The sequence below is a fragment of the Stylophora pistillata genome, chromosome 3 (genome assembly GCF_964205215.1).
Source record: "Stylophora pistillata chromosome 3, jaStyPist1.2, whole genome shotgun sequence".
Lineage (NCBI taxonomy): Eukaryota > Metazoa > Cnidaria > Anthozoa > Scleractinia > Pocilloporidae > Stylophora > Stylophora pistillata.
In genome coordinates, this window is record NC_142521.1 from 14,171,517 (window position 1) to 14,186,673 (window position 15,157).

The window sequence follows — 15,157 nt, forward strand, 5'->3', positions numbered from 1 at the left end:
AGTAGTGTTACTACTGAGGAAAAACAACTCATATTGGATCAGCACGGAACAATCTCTGCAGCTTATCATTAGCTTGACCGGACTGACCAGAATGAAACTGCTTGTTTTGGAGATTTTTTCAGATTTATGCATGACTGGAGTTACCGTTTATTGCTATCTGGAGCACAGGCGGCCCAAATTCTCTTTGAGAACCACACAAGGAACACAATTTGCATAACGATTTATAGGGATTTGTATGGGATTTTCTACAAGATATCCATAGAGATGGTTAAAAGTGAAAATATTAAGTAAAAATGGCTTACCTTATTCCATACGTGTGTTGCTTGCTCCTGGATTAAAAAAAAACCGCTTAAATCAAGTGAAATCGGTAAAATAACGACACCAAGAGCAAGCAACACACGTATGGAATAAGGTAAGCCATTTTTATTTAATATTTTCACTTTTAACTATTTCTATGGATATCTTGTAGAAAATCCCATACAAATCCTTATAAATCGATCTGCAAATTGTGTTCCTTGTGTGGTTCTGAAAGAGAGCTCGGGCCGCCTGTGTCTGGAGTAAACAATGATTGTTATTCTCCCTCCTGATGAACCGCCCCTAGCTCCCTAGCAGGATTAGGTACATTGTTGGTTCCATAAGGTCTAGAGGAGAGGGAATGGGTAAGAAAAAGCTTCTGATTGGGTAATTGTAATTGTTACATCACTGGGTTACGTTGGGTATGCGGGCGCTCGTGGGAGCACTTGCTCTCTTTCCAGCTGGGCCCCTCCCAATGTTGGTCTCCAATTTTCCGAGTTCAAACTGGAAATCACCGACTTCATCGCAAGGGTATGAGGACCTGGACAAACAGTGCAAGTGGTGTGCCACAAGTTGTCCCAACTGTTATTGTGTGAGAGTATGGTATGCTTTGCATACCTCGCGACGGGGGTCCGTCGATATTCTTGACCACAACTGCACCAATAAGCGATCGTTGGCGAAGAAGACAAAACAAATAAACAGTATTCATGTTTAACTACGTTTAAATTTTTTTTTTTTATCTAAGACGATCTACTTGATTTTCATGTTTGTCAATAGCTAAAAGTTGTCGAGACAATTTTTCCCGGTGATAGTCCAGGTATGGAATCTCATTCATTATCATCCGACCACAAGATTCATTTAAACTTTCAGAAATGTTAGCTTTCACCGCATAGCCTCGCACCAGTCTCCCAGCGTAGGGTTTGGTCAGAAAATCCCCCTCTTGTAGACAAGCCTTTTTGATGAGTTTTAATTGTCTTCGAAAGATCACGAGATCTTTGAAAAAATCTGCTCCTTCCTCTGCTATCATTTTCCACAAATCCCGTTTGAAAGTATCATACAGAAGCTTATCGCCAGAATTCCACCTCACAATTTTCTCTTTAACATCGCTTGATAGATTTTGTTTATCTGTGTTTCTCCTTTCGTTGAGTTTAAAGTACAGAATATCATCGATTTTCCAACAAAGTCGTCTTTTTAATAGCACCAGTGACTCATCGAAGTATTCCATGAGCATAACAAGGTCGAATTCTTTCTGTAGGAATGCAATGTAGTTCTGCACTATGATAGGATCATCATGATACTTTGTGTCAAGACCAAGGTCAAACAATGCTGGATTTTTCATCAACTTTAACAAACCAGGGTTTTTGGTTTGATTTGCTTCTCTAAGGTATGCCGTCGCGTTTTGAAGAAACTTTTCCAGCGGCGACGAAACATTTTCCAATCCTTTGAAACGCTTGCCGAGAAAAAAGAAGTTAAAAATAGATTCGAAATGCTGAGTTGGTTCCCTCAACAGTGTAACATAGCGAGTTGTCTTCTTCGGAAAAAGCCAGTTCAATGGTGCTTTGTTGTATCTGGCATGATTACATAGGATATTTGGCGATTTCCACCGCAGTATTTGTGTAAACCGGAGTGAAAAGGAAAGAGGCCAGTAGAAACTATAGCTCTTTTTAGCAGCAGGCATGGCAAAGATTAAACCTTTGGTATCGCCGTAACGATTTAAAATATTTGTCATTGTACTGGAACCGGTTTTGTGCGTCTTCAGAAATAAAATGTTGTTGACCGGTTCACAATAAAGTTTCGGCTTATCCGTCGATTGCTCAAGCGGATTAACTTCCATCAGTTTTCTGTAAAGTTAAAAATTAGTCAAGAGTGACTTTCTCAACAAGCAACAAGCCGATTTCATCATAATAGGATAGATTAAATTAAAGGCTCAGTCGTTTGACACAGCTAGCAGTGAGAGGTGGTGCGTGGTGCGTGGTGCGTGGTGCGTGGTGCGTGGTGCGTGGTGCGTGGTGCGTGGTGCGTGGTGCGTGGTGCGTGGTGCGTGGTGCACCACGTTTCCTCTTCCGTTTTCATTCGAGTAACTCCCGCTTAACTTACGATTCTTCCTTTTCCGTGGGAACGCAAAAAAACCGCTGCACAGTGAAAGCGGGAATGTTTTAAATGATGCACTCTCGAAAGCTGTTTTTTTTTTCTTTTGCAATTATGCTGCATTATGAGAGTACAGAAAAATGATTAAGTAGATAAAATCAATAAATAAGTAAACGAAAACAGAAAAACAAAACAAAAACAAAACAGAACAAAAACAACATAGAACAAAAAATTCACAGCCATGCAAAAACAGGGCACTCACCTCTCTGAGGTGGGCGATTTACTGCACGGGTCTCTTTCAAATATCTGTAACACTAGCCACGTGGCAAGAAAGACGGCGAGGAAGCACATAATGACGCGTTTCTGAAATTTCATCATGTCTTTAATTGGGCCACTGCAATCGGGATCAATGACCTGCAAATGGACCGGCAAAACATCTTGCTTTGCTCTTATCAAATATCAAACTTTACCTATTTAATTTTTGCCAATAGCAGTACTGGATTGTATAAAGAATGATAAGCAATTAAGAATCCAAACGGACTGTTTTGGAATACTCCTAGATAAGTAACTCAGCATTTATCTTTATCACGCTACTGAGATAATGCTGACAATGAGGCCATATACCGCTCACTGCAAATTTTCTTTCTCTTTTTTTCTTTCATTTCGTGGTTAAATTTTTTAATCCCTTTAATTTCCAGTTGAGAAGCGTTTACGTAGCAAATCTTCTTCACTATCCGCCACATAGACGTCAATATGATAAAGCTCTAAAGTTAGGAGACACTCTGAACTATACAGAAGTGCAATGATATTTCAGCGATATTGTTCGTTTTATAACGTAGTCAATTCTGATAGATGTAGTCAAATCCAAGTAGAAAAATGACCATCAGGCCTCGTATTTCATCAAGATGAACAATGACGACCTTTTTCAGTTAACAACGTAATAGTTCACGGCAATCCGACTAACTTGAACACCAACGTTCTTCGGGAAATTAAATGAAGCGAATGAAATATGGAGGATCAAAATTGTATTGTATAAACAAGCAGCGAAGAGTTATAACTTAAACGGGCGATGTATTTATAAGAGGTAAAAGCTCTGCTAAAACTGAAAAGGAAAGAGATGGACATTCGATAAAATGGGCCTACCGTTCCTATATTTCAGTCGAATTAAGCGCGCGTGAGAAGCTGGCATTCAAGCGTTATTGAAGATGTCATTCTGCTAATCTTGCCGCAAAAATTGATTTACTTTACAAAACGGGAATTTTCATTGTTAGGACAATTAGGTTAAGTGCTGTTTTTCTATGAGAGTTTTGCTATGCTTCAGAACACTAACTAGTAGCTACAAAACTCAAGAAAATAGATCGTGGTTGACAAAATAATGCTGGCGATTTTAAAATAGCTACACTGCATTTCCTACAACAACTACAAGCTTACAGCCACAGTCCCAACCTTTGCTTCTGCAATTCTAATGCCCGTTAAATCGTTCAAAAAGGTATCACTGAAACATCTTACTTTCAAACTGCTGATGTCAAATATCACCGTTTAACGCTTCCAAATTTTGGATATTGAAAGCAGAATCAGCGTCGGCTTTATGCATTAGTCGCGGATTCAAAAGATTGTTTTGAAATTATCAAGCGCCCTGTTGGTTCCCTGAAAAGAGACTTGAATTAATAATTCAGCATTCTTACTGAGATATCATTGAGGCTGATTCAAATTTTGTAAACACCTGTCTCATTAGAATGAAAATGAAGTATTGAAGTTAGTTCATCTACAAAGTCCTGATAATCCTTGTGGCTTGTTTTCTTTTGTCATTGTTTTTGTCTTCAGTTATTTGGGCAAAATATTGTAGAATTACAAATTGTTAATTCTGATCAAGATTGAAATAACAAAACAGGCCTCTCTCAAACAGAAGAAGAAATGACAATCAATTTTATCTTTGGTCTAGAAAGGCCCGTTTCGATTTTTTCTATCCGCGTTGCAGCTTAATCACAGTCGGATTAAATCAAAGCTATCGTCTTTTCCGTTTTTCTTCCCAAAATTTCCGTAGTTTTGACCCCTCGAAATCGAAAACTAGTATAAATTTACGGCGCTGCATCCATTTTATCATTTTTGGATGATTAGTGTCTGAGCGACCAGGGATTCTTTTGCTCTATTTCAGTGGTAGACCATATCATAAACTAATCTGAGGTCATAGGTTGTTTCGTCTCTTTTCGGAGGAATTCGGAATTCCTTTTCATCGAGTGTGCCTTTGTCGCAGACTGGCTGAAAGTCATCAGTCTTGCTTTTTGCCGACAGTTGAAGTACAACTAGGAATTTGTCATGAGCCGCGGTAAAACACTTTCCCACTGGTGGACTCTTCTCAAGACAACACAGGCAGTTAAAATGGCATGAAGTAATGAATAAAATCGAAAAATTGATAGGGGGAGATGAAAGCGTAGAGAAAACACTGTGACAGACGTTTAGCTCTGCTGTACCAGTCATCAATCTCTCTATGGGATTACTGTCCTCCCCAGTGCCCTGGCTAGCTCTCGCTTTCTTGAATATCAAATGGCCAATAGGAAAAAGGAATGGATTGGCAATAGATTGCCATGGAAACCAATTTCAAATGCACGTGGTCTTGATTCGAAACCTGTTAGTTTAAAAAAGGCAAACTTCCTGCTGTATCAAAAGACAGAGAGCCACACAGGGGGTGTCTCTAAAATCTTCTCTTTTGTAACAAAACACCACCAAAAATCTTGCATGGACCCAATTAAATATTGATTCCTTATTGTAAACTTCTTTTTATCAGTCGCTGTAATAGGAACTTGCTATCTTGCTTTGAGTGAAAATTTGTTCCGTCCACAAAGCTATAGAAAACTTGGTTTACCGAGTTGGCAGGGAGCAGTTTCTTTTTTATACATAAATCATGAGAACAAATTTCTCTGGTTTAATTTTGATGTTAACAGTTTTTCATCGAGGACTCGCGAGCGAACACGGCGCCACTCAGGCCGGAGAAACCTCGTGTTCAACGGGCCATTGCTTTGTAGAAAATGGAGGACCTTGCAAAGACGATGGACGGCAGAAATTATACCACTGGGATCCTGTGAAGGTTTGTCAGTTAGAAAATGTAGACAATATAATCAACTCTTTCTAGTTTCATAGTACGTAAATCGCCTATTCCTCAACGCGGTAGTAATGAGGAAATTTCTCAGTTTCTTTTGGCGGAATGATTAAAAAACTGCTTAATTAAAAAATAAGTTTTTCGCTGAGAGTCAGGATTGTTATTTGCTGAGTATTGCCGAATCCTTATCAAAAACAGCTAGCTTTGAAATCCTGTCAACTTTTTTTACGCACGAATGAAATAACAATAACAATGATTCCTGTAGAAGGTACTAATATTAATCTCAGAATTGGGCAAAAATTAAATCAGTTATAGACACAATTTATCCTATTGGTTGACTCTTTTCTTTCTCTTTCTTTCCCTTTTGGGTCAAGCTACTAACCTTTTTATCTATGTGAGGCTTAAAATCTAACAAAGAAATAATGAAACGAAGAATTCTAAGGCTCGAAAAATCAGCCATTGTTCCGGGAAACGAGATCGCGCTTCACTTCCGGGGTCGGGGAAGGAGAAAGACAGGAGAAAGTTCCAGAAATTGACCCTTCAAAACTTCGAACAGTCCTTTAACTCACAATATCAAGTTATGAACTTGCTATCGTAAACCATTTTGGCATCCCGCCATCATGGAGAATGAAATAGAATTCGCAAGCTGTTTGGCACTTCGACGCTGATTCTTCTGTTTTCAGTTATACATCCCTATCTTCTTCTATAGCACTCTTGATACGAATGTTATTATTATTCACAAGTTAGCCAAACGTATGCAATATCATTAGTACCGCAATCATAACATCAGCTGCCTCAGCCTGGTTCTGTCAACAAAGCGGTCCAAGGTGCGAACGTTGTAATAGCTACGTAGTGTGCTTCCAGACAGTCAACTACACAAGCCACCATATGACGGTGTTCTAAGACCGTGTAATCTTTTTGACAACTCTTGACTGAATAAAATGATCAATCATAGGTTACAAGCTATCAAATAAGCTTTTTGTTCTTTTACCTACTTTTGTTTCCTATAAAATATATCTATGAGCAGTAATTTAGTTTAGCACCGGGTGATTCAGATAAAATAGAATCCCTCGGAAATTTACCTTTTTCTTGAAGAGTTTTATGACATTTCATAGAATACAGATAAAAAATGCTCCCAATTGGTTGTAACTTAATGGAAACGTTGTGCGTTCACAGGTTGGATACGAACGAAAGCTCAGGCTCGAAGGGGAGAAGATCTACACCATGATCACCAGAGCTGTACAGCCAGCGTTATTTGGTAGAGTAACAAAACATTATGCATTCTATTACAGACGCAGATGTATATAGCTGATAATGAAATAACCTCTCCTCGCAGTTCTACTGACATCATCAAGTATCCAGTAAACGGATGACGAGAATTGACAGAATGATCAGGTTCCAACTGGACGGTGTTATCTCGATCAAAACACCAACTCTCGTTAGGAATTCAATTCAAAGGGGAATGATTCTGATAAGAACTTGGAAGCTATGTATATAGGGCCACAAATGAATTGGGGAATCTGCTATGACAAAGAATCGAAAATTGTAACCGATTTGAAAGGAATGAAACCCTTTTCCACTTAGATGCTCCTAAAAAAGAAGCCTCGTCAAATCAGAGAGCTTCACTGTTTGTCTTGCTGTGAAGACCGAAGTTGTTAAATGAGTGAATATCTTCAACTGAGTCGTGAGCTTGTAGGGTGTACTTTGTAAACTTTTTTTTCATAAATTTTTACACAGTAAATTGCCCAAAATCACTCATCAAAAATAACTGAGAAAGAGCCTAACATTCCTCTCCAACTTATGCCTTTTTTTTTTTTTAGACGTATCTTTTCACTTCTTTTCATTCAGAAATTCCGGAGTTCTTGTCCCCAGAAGAAGCTGATCACATAATTGATGTCGCTGAATACGTTGGATTTGCTAAAAGTGACATTCATTTGGACCCAGTGGCCAAACAGCACGGGAAAACAATCAGATCGACTGAAGGTAAATTACGCGGGGTTCGGCCCCAGGCACGTCAGGGAGTCTCTGCTCAGGGTGGCGCAACCTTGTTCTCAGGGCCTTTTTCCTTAGTTGGGGTGGAGTTGGGGTTGGGGCGTCCCACCCCCAGCTAAGGGAAAAGGCCCTGGTAACGAGGTTGAGGGTGGCATTGCTGACTGAAGACAATCAACCTTGATCCTGGCCAGGAACAAAGACTGTACTTGCTAAATCTATCTGCCTAAATTTTCAATCAAGGGCGATAAGGTTCTTCTGTGTTGGATCGGGATGATTATGTTTTACTCAAAAGACCTGCAGCATGTGAATTATACCACTGCAGACTTAGTTTCGTTACAAGACGATTTTGTACTTTTAATTTTCGACAGGTCACTCAAATAGCTCTGCTGGATATTTTCTGAACTGGGACTTCGATCATGATTATGAAATTACAAAAGATGAGGTGAGCTCGTGCTCTATACATGTACGTTCGCTGAAGCTAGTCGATGAATTTATACCAATTGGACCTTAGTGAGGTTTATCTTAACCAAGAATCAGTTATAAGCAGTATGCAATAAACTATGCAATAGTAAGGGCAAGGTAAAGCCAAAATGTGCTAATGACGGTGATGATCACAGGTTGGCAATGACCGGAAGCGGAACCAAACCTAGAGCTAAGGAATTGGGGGGGAGTGGGGGGGAGTGTGGGGGAGTGTGGGGGAAGGGGGACGCCGTTCTTTTTTTGTGTGTGTACACCTAAAACACTTTAAAGCGAATATCGCTTTCCCTGCTGGAGTTTTCTTCCTTCGGCGACTTTTTTACCCAAAATAAGGGGGGCCCCCTAGATCCGCCAGTGATGACTCACTTGAGATGGGCACACATTACGACGATGCCAGCTCACTAACAATCTTCATGCAAATGTAGTGGCTCAATTAGCTTTTTGGTTTCAGATTTTCAACATCATAAATTTTTCTTGGTTTTTCTTTCATTACTATAAATAAAGCAAAGGAAAATAAGAACCACGACGGTTTTGAAAAAATATTAACTTTCGAATGAAGGATATGAACCACAGCCAACACATATCCATACTTGACTAAACATTAGGTGAAAACATTTGTTTCCTTTTTGCTTCACAGGTGATAATATTTGCTAAAAAGTTTAAACATCTTTACCTTTCACCGAAAGAGGTCGATGAAATGTGAGTTAATATTTCTATTAGTTCATGCTTTGTTTAATTACTCATATAGTAAGGTACGATATAATTATGATTATAACACGTTTGTTTTACAGGATAGAAAATCTAGAGTTGAAAGAATTCGAAGACGGTAAGCGCTGGATATGGCAAATTTAGAAGGGCAAAAACTTTCTCCTAGTTTTACTTCAATGTAGGCTCTTTTGTCTCTGTTATATTCGAATTAGGGGCCAGAATGTTTGAATGGGAAAAATATTAAACTTCAGATCGCGAGGTTTCTCTTGTTAAGGCGACATTTTGAAATTTTTTTTCCGAATTCGCTCAGATTTCACAAATACCGTAACAAACCAGTCTGGAAGCTCTATCTCTCTCTTTCTGCTCTCACTTCTTGACCCAGTCGAAGCCAATCGATTTAAGATTTGCCTTACCAGTTCCCCACTGTCAAATGAGACATTTGCACATGACTACTCCCTGCAAAAGATGTCGTTATACATGTAACTAATTTTTATATCCGTTTTCAACAGGCAAAGTAGAATACCCTGAATGGAGGACATTTAAAACACATGCTATTGACATGTACATGAATGATGTGAAAGAGAAACATCCTCATCACAGAGATCGCTTCAGTGATCAGGTCTGGCTCTTCCAGACAGCTGAAGCAGATGACGTTCTCAGAAGACTAAGAGAACGGTAAGCATACGAATCATTTCAACACATAACTCCGCTTTTCCGATTTCCCATTCGAATAAAAAGCGAAGGCAAAACAAAAGCAAACGACCAAAAAACGAACTAAACATCAAATGAACATGGTCTCGCCGCTCGATTCATTCACATTAAAAAAACACTCGGGTTTGTTGAATTAACCGAACTTCGAGTTTTTAAATGTGCGGAGTTCCATGACATTCCTTTGAAAATTTCTAGAAGCAAATTTCTGCAAAAGAACGATGCTAAGGAGGGAGGGTGAGGGGGTAAAAACTAATGCTAAGGAGGGAGGGCGAGGGGGTAAAAACTAATGCTAAGGAGGGAGGGTGAGGGGGTAAAAACTAATGCTAAGGAGGGAGAGTGAGGGGGTAAAAACTAATGCTAAGGAGGGAGAGTGAGGGGGTAAAAACTAATGCTAAGGAGGGAGGGTGAGGGGGTAAACACTTTAGTTTGCCCCTTGGCATGCGTGTAAATATTAATGTTGGGAAGACTGGCAAGACTGGAGTCATTGTTATATGAGTTTGTAATGAATCACCATGAAATTTTAAAAATCAATTGTACTCAGGACTACAGGATTGATAAATCGATATGAGTGGGGCTAAAGTTTTGTTGTTCTGGAAAGCACTGGCCAAATATTGATGATATTGCACAAAATTTTCAAAGTGCCTGATTCTTGGACATAACTATGTACGATTACTTTTGCAAACATGCAAAAACTAAGCGCATGGCTCTGCCGCTGTCTGAGGAGTAGAGAAATTTAGCAAATGCGGAAGTCATCAATTAACACAAGTTAAAAGATGCATGCCCTTCGAGTGTTGCCCTTGAAGTCGGTCAGTTTTGCGCAGTGGTTTCCATTGGTGGCAAGACTCGGCAATTACAGCAATTCTTTTAGTTGTGATTGTACAGTTTTATTTCTGTCGTAAAAGTCAGATCGCTCCAGAGGCTTCTTAAGTAATTCTAAAGTTGACAAGAAGTTGTTCATGAGGATGGTAGTTTTTGCAGAGAAAACATTCCTTGAAGAATCTGTATTGAAAGAGAAATTTATTGTTGGATTTTGTTTCCAGAGTTTACAAGCTTACTCGTCTTCAGAGGGGGATAGTTTATGGAGGCGAGCCTTTACAGGTGAAACTGCACAGTTTCAAATTTATGTTGTTACTTCAATTTGAGATTTAGAAATGCTATAAAGTATTTGGTAATGCACTTGTACCCAAATTAAGCTGTGTTTACAGTAATATCTGATTTACTCCAGGTTGTCAAATATGGTCCCCATGGCCATTACCATGCTCACTATGACAGTTCCAGAAAGAGCGATTACCCAGCTGGAACCAAATGCTGTCACTATGACCTCAAAAATGCAGCTTTGGCTAAATGTAGAATCTGCAGGTACGGAACTCGTCACTCTGTTCGGTAGTCTATCTTGCTCGTAGCTGGTCGATATTTCCAATGCGGAGGAGGTAAACTATCCTCAATGCCAGGAGAAAAGGTTCCGTTCTCATGTTATAGTATAAGGTCGCACACAACACGATAATCATAATTTTCATCTCCGTTATTAATAACTCATGTTACTGGGGGCGGATTCAAGGGTGGTTGGGGTGGTTCGGTCGAACCTCCAAAATTTTCCCTCAGAACGCTGGAAATCATGTTTCCGAAGACCTAATTTTCAAAATCTCGGACCCCTCGGGAGGGGGACAATTCTCCGAACCCCCCTTGACTAAAACCTGGATCTGCCCCGGCTGATAGTAAAAAAAAAATACTAAAAAAATGGATAGCGTTAAAGGTGCGCTCTGATTGGCTATTCAAACTCCGAATATTCGATGCTATTCACCTCAAAGCAACGCGCGCGGAATTTCCACTAAAAAATATTTCAATCGTTCCACAAATAAATGTGTTAAAATCATCTTTCTGTGCTATATTATCTCATTGTTTTAGTATATACTAAAACAAATATTCACCTCAGTGTCGGTGGCTAACGGTCGATATTTACCTCGCCCCTCTGCGGTGAGAACAATTTCATGAGAATAATTTCCGACCATTTTGAATTGTAACTGATACACCTTTTAATGGTGGGGATGAGCTTTAAGCAGTGATACTTTACGCATTGCAAAGTTCTCACATACATATTTTGATAAAATTGAAAGACAACATGTTTTCTTTACCGTACAGGTACATCACTATTCTTTACTATCTCAATGATGTGGAAGAAGGAGGTGAAACAGCCTTTCCTGTAGCAGATATGAAAAGTTTCAACGAAACGGTAAGTACGGCCTGTCATGATTCTTTGCTGACATCAACTGATGCACAAGCACTTACTACTTACTCCATAGCTGCTTGCAAACAAACACACATACACACAAACACACACACACACACACATACACACACACAAACACACTAAAATAAATCCACTTTTTTTGCTGCATTTAATTAATTGCATATGACATATATTTCAACCAGATGAAAACATTATTGACATCATCGCTCGCCATACTCGCATACGGTTCTTGCGCACAATAACATGGAGTATACTCGTTAATTGGCCCACACAAATAAGGAAATCTTTCCTAACCAGTGAGAAATAGCTAAAATAAATTCACGCGCTCTTATCCTCCAGGAGTTTAGGGACCGCAAAGATGGCGATCGCTTCAATTTAAATGAATATTGTCAAACAGCTAATATCATTGTACCAGCCAGCAAAGGAAAAGCTATCATGTGGTATAACTATGAACTGGATGGGAAAACCGGCTGGATGAACCACAGAGACGATAGATCATTACATGGAGGATGCATCGTGAAGAAAGGCATCAAGTACATAGCGAATAACTGGCTCCCAGCCCCCGAGAATGACTCTGCTCATCTTATAAGTGAATATTTTCGAGACCCAGATGAGGAATAAGACATTAGAGACGTGTTCACTGATGTGGTTTACTTTCCAATTTAATGTATTTTTAAAACACTTGGCTCTCATTTCTTAAATCTCTTAGCATAATACCTTAATTGATCCTCGCTGAACCAAAATTGAAGAAAGTGACTCTGTTCATCAGCATTTTAGAATGTTATTATATTCCGCTAGACGAAGGTAAAATACCGTTACATTTAGTAAGTACGATTGATCAGCAAGAAGGGTACGTATATCTTTATAATTTTGCTATAGATCTTTTCGAATAAAATGAATAGGTGATTCCCCCTTCGTACTAATCCTTTCCTCATCGGTGTAATCGATGCAAAATTATCCTTACAAGTTTTAAAGATCGGTGCCACAGGAAATAGAGTGTTATAGTCCTTCCACGAGTCCCCATACGTACATACCTGTTTGCAGTTTAAGAACTAGAAGACAATAGGAATCTCAAACCATTTGCATCAAGAATGTCTAGTTAAAGGAGCACTCTTATGAAACTTCCCTGTAATTTGGAAACCCGAAAAATCCAAATAGTTTTACATAAAAACTTGAAATGTTCACTAGTTAATCGTCTCTGAATTTTTTTTTCCGAATTGTCTATTTATTTTATTTTATTTATTTATAAGCTTCGCCAAAAACAAATTTGGCAGGAGAGAACTCACAGAGCTAACGTTCCATTAACTAGACTCTTACACAATCAAACAAACAACAACAAAAAAACAGTTACAAGTTACAATTACAAATTACAATCGAGCGGTAAGAATTATGTGATTAGAAATAGTTAATTAGCAAAAGAGTTTGGCTAGTAATGCTGTTAGTGGTCTGCTCATATGACATTTTATGCAGACACTTTTGAAAGTTTGTGGAAATACAGAATCATACACAGTTGAAGTTAGATCTAAGTAATATTTCTTCAAATTAGTTTTAAAAACATTAATAGATTGGGTATTGACCCTCAAGTATTCTGGAAGTGTATTAAATGTTCTCGAGGCTCTAGAGTAGAAACTATTCTGGAACGTAACAGTCTTAGCTTTAGGTATATCTAACAAAATACTCTTTGATCAAGCAGTACGTCTAGTGACTCTAACAGGTTTAGATATCTTAAATTGGGTGTCGGTATTGTTGACAACTGATTTATAAGTATAAACTAAATCTAGGTATTCGTGCCAATAGCAAAGAGGTATGAGTTCTGTGAGTTTTAGTCTCTCTTTGTACTAGATGTCAGTTCTGTATGGCAGTGAGAGTATATACTTGGTGGCACGCCGTTGTACTCTTTCGATGATTTCAATCAGTGTCACAGACTGAGGAGCCCATACTTTTGAGCTATATGAAAGGTTGCTCATTACCAAGGCTGTGTACAATGCTTTCCGAGTCGATTGAATTTTGACCTCTAGTGTCGATCTTCGAATGAAGCCAAGTCACACGGGAAGATCGTCAAATTCGCGATTTTCTTTTGACCCGCCGTTAGTTTACGTAATCAATTGCCTGACTCAAGAAGACTGGGGCGAGTTTTGAGCGTCACGTAGATGACTCATTTGACGCGCCAGAGAGTGGTCTTTCATAATCAAAACAGTATTTTGATCGTATATATTGCATTTATAACACTAACACCAAGACTATTTCACTAAATTTCACGAGGTTTCCCTGTAAATATAAAATGACGCCAACAGTGTTTTGAATTATCTACGTCACGATGGGAGTGACCGTTGACCGAAGATAAGTTGGCCGTAAGTTCGAAAATTAATGGCGGGACGGTTTTTAAATTGTAATTTCTCGCCCTAGAATTGACTTTCAACTAAAATTATTATTGAAAAGGCTTTATTGTTGTTTCGAACACAAGCCGGTTTCTTTAACTGGAGTAGCTAATCAGTTAAAAAAAAAAACGGCCGATAAATGGTTCAGTACCAACAAGGACTGATGTTGTGCCCCTATACGTCTCCTTTGACTGACCGAAAGCGGCGAACAGTAAGTGAAGTTTATTTACACTGTGCTAATTTCATAGCACGTGGCTTTGTTTTGTATTCATCTTATTACCTGAAGGAAACTTTTGCCGTTTTTAATTTGGAAAATAGGTGATATATTTTTTTATCACTTTAGAAAGGTGCGAAGAATCGAAATTTATCTCTTCAAGCTGACTCAACGAAGGATCCAGCACGCGAATAAATGAAAAAAACTCACCATTCGTTCAAAGGTACTTCTCTTTCCAATCTAGGCCTTAATTCTGCTGGAGAAAGACCATCCTGGTCTTCTTCAGCGTCCTCCTCTTCATCACTCGTGTGAGCTGGCAGTTCGTCCGCGTAAGGTTGGACTTGTCCAAGTACCTCCACTTTTTCTTCCGATGAATTGCTGCTATGCTGGTCATCGTTTGAAATCATAGATGCCGAAGATGATATCTGAGCGTCACTAACAGACATACTTGCGTTTAAGCCCAGGAAATCGAAGCAAATAGAACTTTGACGGAGAGATTTTCAATCTGAAGCACACAAAACCAGGTCATCAGAGCCAAACTCGATCCCAGTTTCCGGAGACACAGATAACGTCTAATTTAGGGTTTCGAGCCACCAAAAAGCCGATTTAAATTTCTTTTCTTGAAAAATTTCTTTTGTCATTCCTTAATAAGGACATAATAAGCTACAAATTATGCAAAAAAAAAATTTTACTTCATAGGCACTTTAAACCAAATTAACCTCCAATACCCCCAACCGACGAAGTACCACAGTTTCTCTAGAAACTTATTCCCTTTATTTATTTGCTTCTTCTCAACCATATAACCCCGAAGAGTGACTAGCATCTAATTTATCCTTACTATATCACCCCTGAATCACACATTAAGGTCATAAGAATGATGGAAATACGTATGATGCACGATCCTCGCGCTATTTATGCAATAGCGAAAATCAGACCTGAAAAAAATCAGG

At 38.9% G+C, this 15,157-nt stretch overlaps 2 protein-coding genes and 1 pseudogene across 2 annotated transcripts; 1 reads left to right on the forward strand and 2 right to left on the reverse strand.

Annotated features, from left to right (window-relative positions):
- Positions 1–837: 837 nt before the first annotated feature.
- On the reverse strand, positions 838–3,055 carry LOC148734640 (galactosylceramide sulfotransferase-like). Its single transcript, XM_088754420.1, has 2 exons — positions 2,645–3,055; positions 838–2,135 (listed from the first exon to the last, which is right to left on the reverse strand). Exons 1-2 carry the CDS (start codon positions 2,758–2,760, stop codon positions 1,031–1,033), a joined length of 1,221 nt encoding a protein of 406 aa, XP_088610546.1. The 5' UTR covers positions 2,761–3,055; the 3' UTR covers positions 838–1,030.
- Positions 3,056–5,154: 2,099 nt separating this feature from the next.
- Positions 5,155–12,526, forward strand: LOC111330980 (transmembrane prolyl 4-hydroxylase). The gene is made up of 11 exons (XM_022935994.2): positions 5,155–5,467; positions 6,656–6,737; positions 7,328–7,462; positions 7,840–7,913; positions 8,586–8,647; positions 8,740–8,774; positions 9,166–9,331; positions 10,408–10,465; positions 10,593–10,726; positions 11,507–11,597; positions 11,955–12,526. The coding sequence occupies exons 1-11, from the start codon at positions 5,285–5,287 to the stop codon at positions 12,234–12,236; spliced, it is 1,302 nt and encodes a 433-aa protein (XP_022791729.2). The 5' UTR covers positions 5,155–5,284; the 3' UTR covers positions 12,237–12,526.
- Positions 12,527–12,816: 290 nt separating this feature from the next.
- LOC148734641 (uncharacterized) lies at positions 12,817–14,653 on the reverse strand (annotated as a pseudogene).
- Positions 14,654–15,157: the final 504 nt, after the last annotated feature.

Bases quoted from the DNA above. Each gene is read 5' to 3' on its own strand.
- LOC111330980 (XM_022935994.2), top strand. From the start codon at position 5,285: ATGAGAACAAATTTCTCTGGTTTAATTTTGATGTTAACAGTTTTTCAT. The intron at 5,468-6,655 runs GTTTGTCAGTTA...GTGCGTTCACAG, and splicing joins ACCACTGGGATCCTGTGAAG to GTTGGATACGAACGAAAGCT. The intron at 8,775-9,165 runs GTAAGCGCTGGA...CGTTTTCAACAG, and splicing joins GTTGAAAGAATTCGAAGACG to GCAAAGTAGAATACCCTGAA.
- LOC148734640 (XM_088754420.1), bottom strand. From the start codon at position 2,760: ATGATGAAATTTCAGAAACGCGTCATTATGTGCTTCCTCGCCGTCTTT. The intron at 2,136-2,644 runs GTGAGTGCCCTG...TTAACTTTACAG, and splicing joins AAATCGCCCACCTCAGAGAG to AAAACTGATGGAAGTTAATC.